The 18570-nt window shown below is 37.9% G+C and overlaps 1 protein-coding gene across 5 annotated transcripts; it reads left to right on the top strand.

Annotated features, from left to right (window-relative positions):
- The first annotated feature begins 225 nt into the window (after window positions 1–225).
- Window positions 226–18253, top strand: FOXJ1 (forkhead box J1). Of its 5 annotated transcripts, XM_087924821.1 has the most exons (4): window positions 226–335; window positions 1259–1447; window positions 3413–4004; window positions 12760–18253. In XM_087924821.1, the coding sequence occupies exons 3-4, from the start codon at window positions 3483–3485 to the stop codon at window positions 13576–13578; spliced, it is 1341 nt and encodes a 446-aa protein (XP_087780947.1). In that variant the 5' UTR covers window positions 226–335; window positions 1259–1447; window positions 3413–3482; the 3' UTR covers window positions 13579–18253. The 5 variants fall into 5 exon arrangements, with proteins under 5 accessions (XP_087780947.1, XP_087780948.1, XP_087780944.1 ...); XM_087924822.1 differs by lacking the exon at window positions 1259–1447; XM_087924818.1 differs by lacking the exons at window positions 226–335; window positions 1259–1447 and adding an exon at window positions 1879–2042.
- The last annotated feature ends 317 nt before the right edge of the window (window positions 18254–18570 follow it).

An 18570-nucleotide genomic window follows, 5' to 3' on the forward strand; every position in this document is an offset into this window, starting at 1 on the left:
CTCCTCACAGGGCTGTTGTGGGGGAAAATAGGAAGAGAAAGGTGTATTACGTATATATGCCACCTTACACTAAGAAAAAACGAAGGTGAGATAAAAACCTAATAATAAGAAGTGGTCCTTGTTTTCATTATTTTGTTACCCAGAGGGACTGCTTTTATTTCTCCATTTTCCATCCTTATCCCTGATAGTTTTCAAAGAATGCAAAAAAGGTGACTGATTAACAGAAGTGCCTGGATCCCACTAGTCAGATTTCATGATGTCACCAATGTCTCTTTCTTCACAAAAAGGCTTTTCACCATCAAAAATTCATCAGAGCAACGAATAACCAGGAAAAGGTAGGTTCATTCTTCCATTTGTAGCGCAATGTCTTGTGCAGGAATGTATTTTGCAAATGCATTTGTATCAAAGGAAGCCTGTGTGACTAAATGAGAACTGAGGGATAGGAAAAGCAAAAGAGTGTTGTAGAAGCAGTGCTGCAAAGGCTGCTCCAGCAGAGAACTTTCTTCCTTGGCTGGTGAAGTTGGAAGAATAAAATGGCTGACTGCAGTTTCTTGAAGAACGTGATAAATATTGAATATCCTTCCCAATTAGGCTTTTTTTCAAGGGAGAGAAAGGGGGTGGGGAGAGACACAAAGAAGATGTTTTTCTACCCCTGGCGCTTAATTAAAAAGGGGGAAAGATGCTGCAATCTTTCTGATTGAGGGTCTGTCGTGTCTGTCTCCCCCAACCAATTCTACCTGAGCTCTGGTTTCACCTCTCCCCCTCCCCACTGATCAGGTTACACAGAAAGGTCAGGGAAGCAGTTTCAGGCCCAACTCAGTTTCAGGCTAGTAGGAGAAAGGAGGCTGGCGTAGTCCTCCCTCCCCGTGCCTCTGCCCCAGCGCATGAGTGCCCCTTTTCTGCATGAGGTCTAGGCATGGGACCAATTTGGTCCCTGAAGTCTTTAGCCTCATGAAAAAAGCTAACTGTTGAAGCAGCTGTGGCAAGAGTTCAAGAGCAGGAATGTCCCTTTGCCCCTCAATGTCCTCTCCCCTTCCTGCAGTGCCTCTTCTGGAAAAGACAACTTCAAGGCAGAGGCACCGTCTAGTAGATCCTGATGGTGGTGGTGATGATGAAGATGATGATGATGATTTAAATAAATCAACAAGCAAATGAAAGCGAGAAGTCCGTGCCTGAGGTGGCTGGGCAAAGCAACTCGGGGTTGCCAAGTTTTGAAAGGAAGGAGCAGGCGCTTTAAATGGTTCCCTTTCTTTTCAAGGCATGGATCTTTCTGGTTGCTGGGCTGTTTGTTGTTGGCAGACGGGCCCCTTCACCACCGCCACCCAAAGAATAATGGGCATCTGGGAGCCATTTCAAGTGGACTTTAATTTGTCTTAATGAAACTCACAGCAGTAAAGCGCCAAGCGCCCCCGCGGCGTAGTTACCACATACCAATCGCTCGCCTTCGGTAAGCGAACTCGCGCCTCTGCCTTGCCGGGCCCGCCCAAACTGGGAAGAGCCGTTCGCGTGTTATAGCGTAGCATGTGCGGCACCAGGAAAACTCCGGTCTCTGGGTCCGAGTTTTCGTGGGTTAGCCCTCTCGCCCCCGCCCTCAACTAAAAATTAACTAGCAGTTTAATTTTTTTTTTTTAAACAATCAAACCACCACCGGGAAAGGGAAGATTGATGGAGGATAAAAAGTTGGTGCACAGTCGTAGAACTGAGTAGGAAAAACGGGAAGGGGGGGGGGGGGCTGTCAATGATTGCGCTCTCCATGGAGACCCGAGGACCAATGAGAAGGGCAGAAGCTGTTTATAGAGGCGGAGCGTCTCCATGGCATCCAGAGAAGCCTTCTGGAGCAGCTACTTATTGACAGTCATTCTGTTGCTTACAAATCACAGTACCTTTGGGATAAAAGGGCTCTGGCAGCCTTAATAATTTATCCGACGGGAGAACAGTAGAAACCCCCCTCTCCCCCTCCCCTTTTTCTTCGTTACCCCACCGAAGAGCCCCCGTTTAGCTGTAAACCTTTTGGCAGCGGTGGGGTTTCTTCATAGGAGCAGGTAAGATGACGGGATTATTTATTCATTAGGCTGGCTAAGAAGAGGGACGTTTAGGTTTCTTACCTCCCATTATACGGGGGAAAGCCTTCTTTCTCCTTCCCATCAAATGGTGATCGTGGGTTCCCTGAATCAATTGCCATAGAGCAAAACCTTCATTTCAAGGGAGTGGAGGAGACATTATCTAAGGTAACGATCTTGGCCATGTCTTTGGGATCGGGTTTCTATGTATTTAACACGAAGGTGTTTGGCATAGTTTTCCTTTCTTAGTTCTGGATACTGTACACCTAAATACAAGTATTTATCACTGTTATATGTGGTTGATTTTCCCAGTTTATGGTATGATGGTAACCTATATCAGCACCCCCTTATAATTGCCCAGAAAATTTATAAGAATGTACGCCAACTAAGATGATCCAGTTTGTTTAAATTGTCTAACTTCGTGTCAAAAGTGGAAATAATTTTCAGACTGGTCAACCAAGGCTGAGGTTGATCGCATAATGTGATAATGTGAGGTACTTTCAGCAACAAAAAAAACCCTTCCCCATTTGTACTGAATGTGTATGCCCAGGATAGGATTGGCAGTTTTAACCATTGTGAAAAAAAATACAACCAGTACTTATTAGTTTGGATGATGGAAGATATGATCATTCAGTTATTAGTAGTATTGTAGTGCAGTCCAGGTCATATCTACTTAGAAATAGATATAACTGCATTTAATAGGGCTTTTCCCAGGTAAGTGTGTGTGTGTGTGTGTAAGATAGATAGATAGATAGATAGATAGATAGATAGATAGATAGATAGAGAAATAGAGATAGATGTATGTATGTATATGTATAAATTATCATATCTCTGTCTTTTTTCAAAGACAATTCACAGGAAAAAAAATTAAATGAAAAACAAATGTTGATTTATATCACTCATTTATATCACTATTTTAGTAAAGGTTAGAAGGTGCCAATTTTGGAATGCCTATCATTTCTGAAATTAAAATTGTTACAACTCAGAAATAAATATCAGGGATCATCATTTCAGTGGTATGTTTCTTTCTGTGTTGTGATGATATTTCAGTAGGAATAAAGCTATTCAAACTCTTGGCAGTTCTGAAAAATACCTTGCCACAAATGGGATTGGGTGATTTCCACCCAATTTATCACCTGGCCTATATAAAGCAAGATACTATAGTTGAGAAGGCTGATCTGATCTGATTTGATTTGATTTGAGAGGTGTGACTCCATTCTCTAGGGTTACATCCAGGATATAGTTGGCTCCTGTGCTTTTTGGTGTTTGGCTGGGAAGCAACTTGCTCAAGTATGCATCTGTGTGCTGCCTGGTGGTTAGGGACCTTGAACGTCTTCATGTTATTGTTTCAGGATTGTTCCCTTACCCATCCTCCCCGTTCTTTTCCCATCCCCCCCCTTCCTGCTCTCCCACAATTCCTGAATGTTGGACCTGCCTATTTTGGCTTCCACTGGCATGACTGACGGCTGGCTAAATATGCAGTCAGAGGAAGAAAAAAATCAGGACAACAGCGTGATGGATTCAGGCAACCTGGACGACAGCTTGACCAGTCTACAGTGGCTCCAGGAATTCTCCATCATCAATGCAAACATGGGCAAGTCATCTTCTTCCCTATGCAGCACAGATCCTCATGGTTATCACAAAATACCTGGCTCGGCTGCACCATGTTCTCCCCTTGCTGGTGATCCAGCTTGCATGGGAATGCCCCATACCCCTGGCAAGCCAATTTCCTCTTCCACATCCAGGACTGCACATCTACAAGGCCAGCCACTAGAAAACATAGATTACAAGACCAACCCTCATGTGAAACCTCCTTACTCTTATGCTACCCTCATCTGTATGGCAATGGAAGCGAGCAAGAAAACAAAAATCACCCTCTCAGACATCTATAAATGGATTACTGATAATTTTTGCTATTTCCGGCATGCTGACCCAACATGGCAGGTAGGTGACTAGGAAAATCCCTGTTTTGGCAACTGTCTATTGAGTAAGGAACCTATTTATATATGGGAAGTTACCTGCGTGCTTCAATAGTTTTCAATTAATGACTAGCTTTCCACTCAAAATGCATGCAGCAGCAGTAATGCCTTATTATAATTGTTCTGACAATTTGTCTAAGACTTTCAGTGTGATTCCTTTGCATGCTAGATAAATCAGGTTAACATTTTATGGTGCTTAAGAGCAACTTCTAAAATTACATGTCCAGGGACTTCAGAAACAATTGTGGTAGATCCACAAACAGTTTTTAGCATTTTTAAATTATAGAGTTAGCCTTTTACTTTTTGGGTCAAGTTTCCTCAAAAAGTAACAAACTTCCCTTTTCCAATTTTGCCATTTTATATGAGAACCATGCTGCTAAGTTTTCTGGCTGTAGGACATTCTTCTGAGAGAAGGATAGATTTGTTGACAACCCACCATAACATTTGAAAGCAACCAATGGCACTTAGTGTTCATGCTGAACCTTTCTTTGCTTCCTTCTCCCTTGAGTACAATTACTGTTGCTCGGTGTGTTTCCTATTGAAGTGTTTTGCTTGGAGTAAGCACTTAGTAGCACAAGAGATTGTTGTAAATGAGAAAACAGAACAATGTAAACAGCCATGTTCTTCCTTTAAAGGTAGTAGTTATCTATTATCTTCCCCACTGAATGATAAACACTGGATTATTCAGAGGCTAATTGTTGTAGTTAGAGAAAACAGACAATCACAATCAGAATGCCAGTATAAAAAATATGTTCAAGTACATCCTTTCCCAAGTTGTGTACATATGTTGAACTTGCAATTCCCATAATCCACAACCTACCTGGGAAGGGGGTTGTAGACTATATACAGAATATATGAGGAAAGTGTGTAAGAGAAAATGATGAGGGATAAATAGAAAAATAAAAATGGAAACATGAAATATAGTGGACAAGACAAAAGTTAAGTAGTTTAAGTATGGTTTATTTTAAAAAAATTACAAAGGGGTGAGGAATCAGATAGTGATTCTCACAGTGGTCAGACCTATTTATTGTATAGACGAATATGTCTTAGACTCCGTCTACCTATTGGGGTACAAAAAATGTGGGCCATCACCCTTCCTTCTATGAGATAGGAGGCAAACCAAGATTATTTTCAAACTTTAAACACTTCAGTTCTGATTCCCCTTCTGTTGGAATGCATCCAAAATATGTTGTGCAAAGACTGGAGTAGGCCTTAAGCCAATGGAGCAGTTCTTGGGGACCTTGAGGGTTTCTTAACCAACTGTCTTCGATTAGTAGACAAAGTACAGTTTACTGGAATCATTCTACATATTGCACCATAAACTATTATTTATAACCGTGTTGGTTGGGTTTATAGAATACACTGAACCCCACACATACACATTATGACTTAGAACAATACATCAACTAATCAAAGATACTGTGCATCTAAAAATTGCTTGGAGGCTATTACCTCTCTGTTACATACTGGATGCCTCTAACTCATTCTGTCAGAAATATAGATCCAAAAGATAAGAGAACTATCTACAGGAAAAGAGGCCAGTTGATTTTTTTCCAGGGGTATTTATATTTTTTTAGGAAGGGTTATTGAACCATCATGTTAACTAAAATGCTTTTAGAATGTTTAGGCTTTTGAATGCTGATATTACATTGGCCCCAAAAGAAGGCTGTTAGCTTTGCCATTAACATACTGCTTTATCTTGAAATATCTCAAACCCCCCATAAGAACCTGGAAATGGCAATCCATATTCAGTCCATATTCAGCTTCTAGTGTTCAATTTCTATACTCCAGATTTTGGTTTGTCATAAACAGGAAAAAACAGGTTAATGCTATTGTAGTCAAAAAAAATTTAAAGCAATCATCCTTTGCCGGTTATGGAGTGGGATGGAACAGGCGAAAGGAAATAATACATTAACTGGTAACCTGACCTAAGGAAGATTCTTTTTCACCCCCACCCCGCTTCCTTTAATCCATTGGAGAGGGAAGATCAAAAGCTCTGGCTATATCAGTTATATACAAGGCAAAGAGCTGGATGCCATCTGGTGTTCCACAGGACTGAAGATGAAGAAAGATGTGAAAGAATTAGCAATAAGCATGTCAGAAAAGATACTGGGGAAAAAAGAAGGGAACAGAAACATGGGTTATTTTATTTGACACAAGAACAGCCCAAAATGGTTTGCTTCCTGAAGCAGAAAACAAGATGGCACCCTCCCTCATTCCATGTAGAAGCCAACTGAACTTACAGTTGAATCTTATGTCAGTACTGGTCATAGCCACTTCCATCAAAGAGTCAGTAGTTAGGAGTGCCCAGAAGGAACAGATAGGAATCTGCCATATATTTTTTGAATCTCCAATTACTACCATAGCTGTCATACCTAATCCTATACTTGGCACTATAGGATTTATTAAAATATACTTGAGCCAAATGAATAGGAAAACCAGAAAATACCAAGTAAGGGGTGATCACCAAGTCTTTTCTAATGCACTTATTCAATTTTGGCTGAGTGCTATATAAGGAGGAATGGTACATCTCATGATGTTTATTTGTAATTTCAATGCTTATTTCAAGCATCACATTAAATTAACTGTTTGTTGAATAAGTCATTATGGATTTACACATTACTTTAAGACATAATTCATAAACCTGAGCCGCTAAGTTCATACAATGCACAGCAAAGCCAAACAAATGATAATATAATTTAGATTGGTATATATGATTTCTGCCTGTGATTTGCCTACATTTCCCAGTAGAAGATGGATACTTAAAAGCCAACATAATACAAACAAAAATATTTTTACACCATCCCCAATTAAGCTCAATCAAAAGAAAATGTGTTTCGTTCAGGCATTCTTGTATCTGATTTCCCTTGTATTTATAAAATTACAGATTAGGTGGTAAGGTTGAATCTCAGAAATAAAATCCTATTGAAGCATAGCAGACAATCTCAGAGAAAAACCCTAACATTTTCTCTTTTTGTAACTGATTACCGTAGTAGTAAGTCAGTTGCTGGATATTATAGTGAAGATACCAAAGATGAGTAATACAATTCATTACCTGTTCAAAGATACCAACACACCACTTGAAATTATCTCCAACCCACTCATAGATGTTGAAATTCAACCCGATTTCTGAAATGCTAACAATTGACTCTGGCCAGTCTTTATTCCATGGTTGCCTCTAAGCTGCCAATAATGATCTCATTGTAATGCATTGAATAATTCCTACCTTGATCACAAAGTAACTATTTCATATATGCACTTGTTTTCCTTCATGTTATGATTCCCCACTATGGAAGTAGGGTGTAGAAATTACTCACATGTCAGTAAATTGTTCTTATTCGGTGATATTACTGGGATATGTGTTCCTAAGTTTGTTTTTGAAGATAAATCTATGATAATTTCTTTGTTTTATCTATCTACTTATACAGGAATGTCATGTCTTGGGCTGGTTGACATTACTTCAGACCTATTGAGAGGATGCATTTCTTTGAGAAAGTTTTAAAAAGAACTTTTTAAAAGTTTTAAAAAGAACTTTCTGCTCATTCATCTCTATGTCCCTCTATATCCTGATATGGCCATAAGCAGCTTCTTACAACTGTCAATTATTCATATATACAAATATATGTATTTATATAATTCTAGATACACTGTTCTCCCAACAAAATATATCATTATCAAATTAATCTCTTAATTAGAGGGGTTCTTACATCAAGAAATGGCCCTGTGATGACCCAGGGCATGGCACAAAAGCAACACAGTCAAATAAGCAAGAAGTGTCCTTTTAATACCTCCAACTTTGCCCCCAGTGTCCAGGTTAGTTTCGGCTGGAGAAAAAACTCACCCAAGAACAGTCTTTAAGTGGAGGAAATTCAGTCCAAAAACAAAGTACACACAAACTGTAAATAAAAATCCATACAAACCACGCTGCAGTAATTAACTCGACAGGGCAGGAGAAGAAATTGCAGACTTGAAAGCCCAGAAAAACATACACAGTTGGGAAGATGCCAGGAATCCAGATAAGCTTCAACAATACCAGATAATTTACAATTTGCTCCCAACAACTTTGCTGTGTGCAGCCTCCCTTTTTAAACATTGTGTTCCCAGCTACAGCTAATGAAGGGAGTCGGGGCCCTTTCATCCCCCGTAAGACACGCAACTTACGTTGCTCCCTTCTCCATTCCTCCCTGTGTGGCTTAGAATGAAGAGGGGGTTGGCCTGCATCTTCCTCTGAATTTCTTCTGTCTTGCTCTACCTCTCCCCTGCTCTACCCAGCCAGACTTTGCCCTTCCCCAGTTTCTTCCACAGCCAACGAGCCACCCTCTCCCACCAAATCAGACTCTGACAGGGGCATGACAGGCTCTCCAGATGATGTTGGCTCCCCTCCATGTTGGATTCCCTTTGGTCTCAAAGTCTAGAATGTACCAGTTCCCCAATGCTTGTCCTAAATTGAACCTAAATTAAATTAAATCTGAACAGATTCAATATACCTTTAAGTGATAAAATTTTAATCTGATGAAATTTCTGGAGTAACATTATTTGGTTTTTCAGTAATTTGTTGGAAAACCATCATAAATACTATGGATAATGCATTTTGGGGGTTAAAAGAAATCTGGTATATTCTTGGAGAAGTCTTTTTATAATATTATAGTTTTCAGTATTGAAAGTAACACTTGCATGTAACATAATAAGTATTATTAATCAGTTTTAGCTTTGTTATATGTTGCCCATAGAATAAAATAGAATAGAACAGAACAGAACAGAATAGCTTTATTGGCCAAGTGTGATTGGACACACAAGGAATTTGACTTGGTGTAAATACTCTCAGTATACATAAAAGAAAAGATGCATTCGTTAAGAATCAAGAATCATAACATACAACACTCATTTTTAGCATGTTACTTGGTTGTGTAAAGTAGATAGATAGATAGATAAATGCGTTTAAAATTTAAAAATAAATATATGTAGAGAACTGGAAATCAACCTATAAAATACCCATGAACTTGGCAGAATGGAATCATAATAATACAATATTAATACATTATTATTATTATTATTATTATTATTATTATTATTATTATTATTATTATTATTATTATTATTACATAATAATAATAATCATGATACAAACATCACCTAAAGCACCCACAGTGATGTATGTGACTAAATGAAGAACTCAAGATTTTTGTTCATGGCTGACACAAGTTTTCAGAATCAAAATTTATATTCTGTTTACAGAACAACTACAAGCAGAGTATGGATAAAGAGTGCAAAAGCTAAAAATTAATGAACATGAAGTACAGTACCAGGTTTCTGAGCATATTGCCAGATGTTTAAATCTCCTAGCTCCCCATGAGATTCTTACAGAACAGAGAGATGCTGTTTTTTTTTAGAATAAACAAAGTAAGTGAACGCTAATATTTGCAGAGAGAGAAAGGAAAGAAACGCTTGATCATATGGGTATGTGCAACCTGTTAGATTAGACACCTGTTTCTCTCTTTTTCCTTTCTTTCTGATAACATTCAGTGTCTCTTTGCAAAGATGCAGGTGGTTTTGGCTGATAGTTGCAGGGAAAATTATAAAAATGCTAATTAGCTGTGGCACAAGCAGCTGTGAACGGCCCAGCAGATTTGAAATGACTCTAAGACAGGGGAAGGGAGTATTCACTGACCCTTGTAAGATTTCATTATACAACAAATTCTAACTCATCCGAGATCAGTTTGTTTGCAAGAATCTCTCTCTCTCTCTTTCCCCCACCTTCCCTCCACTGGTGTCCACATTCTCACCCGTCTCACTAACTCCCATTCCTGTAAATACAGACTCAAGTCAAAATGTCAGGCCTCCCATCAGCAAGGGGGGAGGGGGAAGATGGAAGGAGATTCCTGTGGGAGTCAGTTGTATGTTTTGGAAAAGAGCCAAGATACCCAGGGAATTCAGCCTGGAGGAATAGGTTTTTATTTAGCCCTCCAGGCATTCAAGTCCCGCTTTTGCTCTTTGGCAATAAGGATTATGGATGAATAAGCATAAAGATATCTAGGCAACATTTAAAAAAAAATCCACACACAATCCTTCACCATATCCAATCTCTTAACACCCTCCTGGCTTTATGTACCGAAAGACCAAGTTATTTACTGGATAACTGAATTTCTTTGGGGATTGGGCTCCACCACTCTGGACACATTCTTTCTTTTGTAAAATTAGAAATGTCTCTTTTGAGGACTGGTGTCTCTTTATTGATGTTCTTGATCATTATGATTTTGCATATGAACGCGAGCACCATTTTGTGCAAAGCTCAAGGAAATGATCAGATGGTCTTTGGATGCCTGAGGTAGAACTGAGGGGTGCAGATACAATTCAATAGGCAAGCAAGTGGGTATAGTAAGTGTCCTTTATGTGGACCCAACTGTATCTGTCCTGTATTAAAGTAAATCCAACAATACATTGTTGTTATATGAAGGGCCACAGCACATTAAAATAGCCCAGACGTATTTTGGGGTGGGGCAGAATCGGATAATGCTGGCTTTCTGGCTATCATGGAATGGTAATGGATATTTAGCTAGTCTTTCTACCATACTCTCTAGTGCTGTGAAGGCAAGGAAGTTGCTTTTTTCCAAACTGAAGGTATGGAATGAAGGTTATGTTTTCCATTCCATTGTAAATTGCTGTGGTTATGCACACCTAAAATCAATGAAACAAGAACTATGAATTCATCAGTAACTCTTGAAAACAGACAGCCCTTGCTTACTCACACTGGGCACTAATCTAAGATTTGTTTTGACTAAAGTTACATTTTCTCTCTGGCAATTTACAGCATCTTCTAGGATCTCCCACACATCATTGTGCCAAACAATGTAACAACTGCAAGGACAGACATTCACTTCAACCACCCTTGGGTGATGCTATGAAGATACTTTATGGAACTAGTGAGGAAATCACCTTTATGTGATTTTTTTTAAATGACTCCACCTTAGGTGATAAAACAAACCACGTGTTACAGCAAAGCTGGTCTTGAAATTGATTGACTGAATGACTCGTTTAATCATAGCACGCAGCATGTTTAATCATAGCCTGTTTCTCATCAAAATAGAGAAGAAGTACATGACAGTACATATTAGCCACCAGAGAAACCACTCCTCAGAATAAAGGAAGCCTGCTTGTTTTCCCCACAAATTTCTCGTTCTTTCTGGCAGCCACATTCTCACATATATTGAGAGGTTAGACGGAGAACCACACACAAAACCTCCAGAGACACAAAAGCAAAGAGCCCACTATACAAAAATAAGGAGAAAACACCTCTCACACACAGACTGGCAGACTAGTTCTTTACTGCTGCTGGGAAGTAGAGAAGCATCCGTATTTTGGCAGAAGAGAAGAGAAGGGAACAAAGCAAGAATTGGCCAGGCGAATCAGAAACATTTTACTTCTCTGCCAGATTGGCACTGGCTTATTCAACAAATCATGGTTTAGTTTTATTTTTGCATGCAATTTTAGGGTCCATTAGAGGGAAAAAAATCTCATTGATGGTTTATTTTCCTTAAATTACAAGACATAAACAACCTTAATTAAAATAATAATAATAATACTGGCTGCGGTTCCTATCTCTGTACACTAAATCATTTCTTACTTTTTAGTAAGGAATGAAATATGGGGGAAATTTTTTTTAAAAAACACTTCTTTTCAATAGAGTACAGAAACATACAACAACCATGTAATTATATTTAGAAAATATGAATGCAGGCGTGAGTTATTTAGCTGAAATTTATACATTTGCCAGTATGAAAAATAAGAATACTAGTGTCATTCTAATATTAGCAATACAAGGTTGAGAAGGTGACGTCCTCCTTATGTTTTATAATTCAGTAATTGTCTCAAGTCATTAATTTGAATTTCAAAATTTGTTTAGTTGCTTAATCTTTTTAAACAATTTATAATTTAGGAAGAGTGGTTTTTAAAGTTCTGGAGAATTAGAGACATTAGTGAACTGCAGTTTGAAGTTTCTTGTAACAGTTAAAACAGATATAAACTTATAATTCAGGTGGAAAACATCTTTTTCCCATAGTTCATTATTAACTTGCATTTTAAGAGACTCAGTCTGGAAAATCCGTCCTATGTGTATAATCCAAAGTAGATAAAGACTGGATACCCATATTCTGTTTAACTTTTCTTTTGTTTAACCCTAAAAACAGTTGCTAGTGATATAAAATATTTTTATAAGACTTCTAGAAATTTAAATTACAGAAAAGCAAAGTCCACCAAAAACCAATTCCTCAGAGAGATAACATCTCAGGCAGATAGAGGGCTATTTAGCCTCTGATTCAATACTAGACTATCTGCCTAAGATGTTTTAATTTCAGCTCCTGCAATATGCAAGAGATTGTACTCAACGGCTAAATAGCCTTTACCGTAGTTCATCTGCAGGGCATCCACTAAAAACATGATATAAATTTAACCCATTCATTAAAATATATGTGTTTAATCTTAAAGACAATGATTTTCAGATCCTTATAGTTTGGTATGTGTAACATACTTGTTAACTGATGGACAAGCTCTGTTTTAGCTTGTAGACCATTTCAGTGTTCCACCTTTCTTTTGGAGCAGAACATAGTAGTAATTCTAAAGGGTCTATTTATTCAACTGCATTCATTTCAATGGAGAGATTTGCCCTACAAATGTAGCACCCTTTCCAGAGCAACTCATATTAAGTTTTGCCTTTTAAATTTCAGAATTCCATTAGGCACAACCTGTCCTTGAATAAGTGCTTCATCAAGGTACCACGAGAGAAAGATGAACCAGGAAAAGGTGGTTTCTGGAAGATTGATCCTCAGTATGCAGACAGACTGATGAATGGAGCTTTCAAAAAACGCAGGATGCCCCCTGTACAGATACATCCAGCCTTCTCCGGAAGAATCCAACAGGATGCAAGTTCCAGTTCTTCAGCTCACCAATCGGCAACCTCTTGGAAAAACAGCAGCATTCTGAAGATCAATGTAGAGTCCCAGCAGCTGCTCAAAGAATTTGAAGAAGTGACCAGTGACCAGAACTGGAACCCAGCAGATGGGAAAATGAGCCATAAACGCAAGCAGCCGCTGCCAAAACGAATGTATAAGGCAGCCCGCTTCTCCAGCTCCCCTATGCTTACTCAGGAAGAACAGACAGAGCTTGGCTCTCTCAAAGGCGATTTTGACTGGGAGGCTATCTTTGATACCACCTTAAATGGTGATTTCTCTACCTTTGAGGATCTGGAAATTACTCCTCCAATCAGTCCGATAACCAGGGATGTAGACTTGACAGTGCATGGAAGACATATTGATTGCCCCCAGGAGTGGTGCCCAGCTGGGCAAGATTACGTGCTCACAGAATCTAACCAGAGTAGCTTGGACTTTGATGAAACATTTATTGCCACTTCTTTTCTTCAGCATCCCTGGGATGAAGGGAGAAATGATTACCTCTCAAATTCTGTCAACATGGATCCACTATTTGAACTCAATGACCCTTCTTTGCAAACAGAAATGAATGACTGGAGCAATGCTGGGTGTCTTTAATGAAAGACAGTTCCCTGATTGGAAGGTTCAAGATTAACCAACTCTAAGAACAAGATGGTCCCAGAGCTGCAGGACTTGACACAAGGAAGAATCCATGAACAAATGAGACAGCTTTAGCATTGGGACCCACTGTCTCACTGAAAAGTTAGGGTGGGGGAAAAAGAAGATCTGGATAATTGGGGCTGGATGTATCTAAAAGTAACACATTTGATATGGGGAACACTATACCCCATCAGATAACAAATAATAATAATACAGTGTCTATTTGTGTTCTTTTAAAGAAATACAGGTTTTTTTTTTCCTATTTGGGGCTAGAGGGAAATGAAAAGGGGATAATTTCTTTGTGGGAGAAGGGAGGACATTTGAAGAGGTTGGAAGAGCAGGCCTTTTCTAATTATCATTAGGGTATATAAGATCACTGACTATTGCCTCATCCTTCTTTCTTTCCTTTCTTGGGTAAGTGTGCTTGTTTTTCCCAGGGAGGATCTCTAGCTAAAACATGGGACAATCTAGCAGGCAAGTAAAATTTCTCTGTTCAAGGAGTTGCAACCACCTGTCTACCACACTAGATCAATTTAGATTTTAAAACTTATATGTTTTGAAATAAATCAATAAGTCAAGTTGTTTCAAGCTTTTAAAACAGAAGCTATTATCTATCTATAGACCTGTAATGGAAGTTATATTTTTAGCTACAGAGGGCACAATCAGTAGAGTATTGGGTTGGGGAGGGGAGGGGAGGGAGGACTATTTGTAATAATGGAAATTCAGATTGAAGTGTATCAAATGCTTGTTATTCAGAGGGGAATATAATACATAAGTGGGAACATCTGCCACTAGATTTTTTTTTAAAAAAATCTATACATGGGACCTGATTTACTCTAGATGTTCCTTTTTACTTATTTTTGTATCTAAAATACTTCTTGACTGACTCTGTACGCTGTAATAACCTAGACATAAAAGTCAAAGTAGGTAAACCTTCTGATGTTAAAGTTTATTTAAAAAACATTACACCTTTTTATAAGTAGAAGCTTACGAAGGGATTTGTGGCATGCTTCAACAACTCAGTCATCAGCTCAGTTGGCTGATTATGTAGGGCTCTATTTTCTTGTCTTTTGGTCAACCAACAGAATTGCTAAAACATTTCTCTGCTTTAAGTTATGCCTTGTCTTATGTGACTCACCAACTAGTGGCAATGTAGAACCGATTGATGTAAGCAAACCAAAACTACTCATAATTGTCGTGTTATTTTGCATTTCTACACTAAAGCAGAACACTGCAGACCATTATACATACAGCAGAAAATACTAAAGAACAACTTAAAACTTCACTCTGATGAGTTACTTTTGCTTTTGATCTAAAACTGAACTTTCTTGTCATCTAACTAGGCATTTTTAGCCTAGAATCAGCTGTCATAATAGCCTTTGAATGTATTTAAATAAAGTAAAATTAGGACATTTAGGGTAGTTATGAAAATATGTTAAAAAAATAATAGCCTTATTAGAGACACCACAATGGTATTTTATAGATGTTAACTTTTAAAGGAGCTCTTCAGTGGATCCATTCAGGTTAAGGCTCAGTGTCCAAATAGAATTTACAGTACTGAAAAATTCTGCACCATTTTTTCTTGCCTACATTTCTTTAAAGCTGTTAACCTAAGTGCTACAAAATGCATTTTGAAATATTTATATTCTCGTACACTTAGTTTCTCCTAACAAACTTCTGGTGTGGAAAGTGTCACATCCTCAGGGCAGAAGTGATGGTGCTACATTACAGCAAATACAATGATTTGTGCGTGATTAAAAACTCTCTTCTGATCAAATCTATACAGAGAAAACAAAAACACGTACCCCTTAGATTATGTGAATGAAAGAGCTCAATTTAAATATTTTGCATGCTCTTAATTTTAGAAATTACCCACATCATGGATTCATGTATTATCTTCAGCAGAAACAGAGAATCTAAATTTAGAGGTTTGTGCGATGCCACAAATATTAATGCACTACAAAAGTCTTTAACAATTATTCTCACAGTGATCCCACTCTCAGTCTTTCTCTCTCTCTCTCATTCTCTCTCGAGATTTCAAGGCCTTTCCAAATCACTGGAGAGTAAGCGTGATTGAGGCATGCACAATAAATGTGCATGTGATTTTGGTTTGGTTTGCACTGCCTACACCATTTCTCCTGAGGCTTCTGATAATGCAACATGAAAATCAATAGTTTGTATTTAGAGGAAATGCAGTATTTTCCTTGATCTGAACTGAGCAGTCCAGAAGAAAATGGATGACCAACCGGCAGTTTCTAGACTGCATCCATCCTCAAAGATTATTTGATGTACTCTCCAAGAGTCTGCAGGTTTTTGTGGCCTGCAGTTCTGGGCAACACCAAATTAGGTTTCTATTTAAAGGAAATAAAGTACAACTCATGGTTCTTCTGGGACAACTTTGAGGCATATGGAAAAAGCTTGGAAATATTCCCTGAAATAAGCTTATATATGGAAGTGATAGTGTAAGGGAAAAAGTTATAGTACTACTTTTCTTAACCCTATCCAGCATTAAATTTATTATTTGGAACTTCAGTAGCTGACTTTTCAAGACCATTTGGTCATTAAGGATTATGGCAGTTTTAAGAACCTGGCTGTACCTATTCTAAAATATATTGCTTCCACAGGACTAAGGAGCTGAAAAAGTACAGTCTCTGGAAGATGAAGTACATTCTTATTATTTCATAACAGATGGGAGACTGCTGGTAATAATGGTGTTGGTAAAAACAATTATGCTTCCTGGCATTGAATAAGATTCAGCCTACAAATCTATTTGTTATGGAGAAATTGTAGGATATTTTAGCGTCAGAGGTATCCCCATTATTAGGGCAGGGAGAACTGATCTGGAATTCAAGCTATTATTTTCAGGTTCTAACCCCCTTCTTTCTTAATCAAAATGTAGTCGGCTTACTGGTAATAAAAATATTGGATTTTTTTTTAATTTAGGGAAGGGAGAACATGTGAATGAGAAAGAAGTTTTTCTGTTGGAAACAATATGAGCAGTCTTAACCATATCAGAAGATACATGGACATGCTTTTTTTAAATTAAAAAACCTCTATTGCTGGAAAACCTCTATTTTTAGTAACTAACATAGTATTTAAAAGTAATGTGAAAATGGAATTTATGTGCAAAATGGACCATCTGTACAGCATCAGTTTTGAAACAATCGAAAACTAATATGTCACATTTAAAATTACGAATATTGTAATTCCATGAATTCAGATTTGAAATGGGTTCAATAATAATTGTGAGTTATACAGATTTTAGTCTTTTAAAATCCTGTTGGTTTAACTATGCTTTTCTATTGAGGTTGGTTAAGTTAATACACATTGGATCTGGCTTGATCCAGCCCAATTTTTTCTTTTTATCATAGGATATGGCACTTCAAAATGTAGGCCCACCCATGACCACACAAAGCAAATAATCTGAAAAGTAGCTTACCTTTCCTTTACCAATAATTGCATAGAAATGTAGTTTAGCAGTATGTTTAAAGCTACAACTTTATGTACATTTGCTGTCTTTATATTCAAATTAATTGGAGCTTTGCTATTGATTTCTATAGATTATATACAATGACTCCAACCTAATTTAGAAGCCTGTGACAATTGTATATTTTAATTTAAATATTCTAATTAGGTAATCAAACTATTGTTTATTTTGTAAATTTAGAATCCTGAATTTGTTCCAGCTCTTTTCAGCAGAAGCAGATACCAGTGAAACTGGTCTGTGTTTCTGGATTCTGTGGCTGAAAACTCTCCTTCCATTCTCCCTTTTTGAAAGTAATAGTAATAATAAACATAAGTTCAGCATTTTGGCCACTAGCTGCTGTCAAGATGAAGTGAAGTACTATGGAGCAAAGCTATTGGAACAAGTTGAGAGCTCTCTCTGAACAATATAGTATAATATAGTACAACTAATATAGTACAACTGTAAAGCCTCTGTTCAGCCTCTTTAATTCCCAATCAAGGAACTCTAAAAGTTATATCTCAGTGAATGGCAGGAAACCTGTCAATTGCATTTCTGCACCTGACAGAACTACAGTTCCACGAGAACTCTAATAGGATACTGAAGAGCGAAAACGAGGATTCTATGCAGGGGGCTTTTATGCTGTAAACATACTGTTTTCAATAGCAAGTTACACATTGCATTGCATCCAGGATTTCACATTGCAATGGCTACCGTGCTTTCATTTTAGGCTTTGGGTTCACAGGTTTACTACTAAGTTCTGTCAATACTAGTGGGTGTAATATAGCCTGACTGAACTTGAGTCTGGTTTCAAATCTGTCTCACTTTGTAGACTTAGTTATTTTTTCAGTCATCGCTGACTTTGTGAAATTGCTCCAGGAGTGGGTGGAACTATCAAATCTGGAGAAGTGCATTGCATATCCTTCAAGACCATGGAAATGTAACTGGCAATGAAATCATACCATTGCTGGATATCAAACCAGACATGAGGGAGATGGAGCGTTGGGTTGGTTTTGCTTTTTCTTAACATATTTTTTTTTTCTGTTCCATTTTAATGGCTTGGATTGGGGTTTGTTTCCTACTCATGTTGAAAAACGGCAACAATACGTGTGCAATTTAACTGTGGAAAGCTGTTTGCTATTTAAAAAAAATAAAAACAAAACATTGGTACACTTTGTTTCTTGCTCTATAATATATTAAAAGTCATTCGTTGGTCTCAGCAGTGCTCTGCGAGGATAGTCAAAAGCAACTATGCAGAGCAAAATACAGCATTTCCACTGGCAACATGGAGGCCATCAGATTATACTAGGCCACTTATGGCCATTATGCATCATTACACAGAAACAATCTCATTAGCAGAAGTATATCTGATGCAATGATGTCCATTTTATATGGGATCCGAGATACTTGTTTGCTCCTGAAGTTTGTTTCAGCCTGAAACTTAAAGTTGTTCTTAGTTCTGGAGTAGTTGAAAGATTCTTCGTTGA

This window comes from Pseudonaja textilis, chromosome 2 (assembly GCF_049901715.1).
Source record: "Pseudonaja textilis isolate UNSWEBS1 chromosome 2, rPseTex1.2, whole genome shotgun sequence".
Taxonomy (NCBI): domain Eukaryota; kingdom Metazoa; phylum Chordata; class Lepidosauria; order Squamata; family Elapidae; genus Pseudonaja; species Pseudonaja textilis.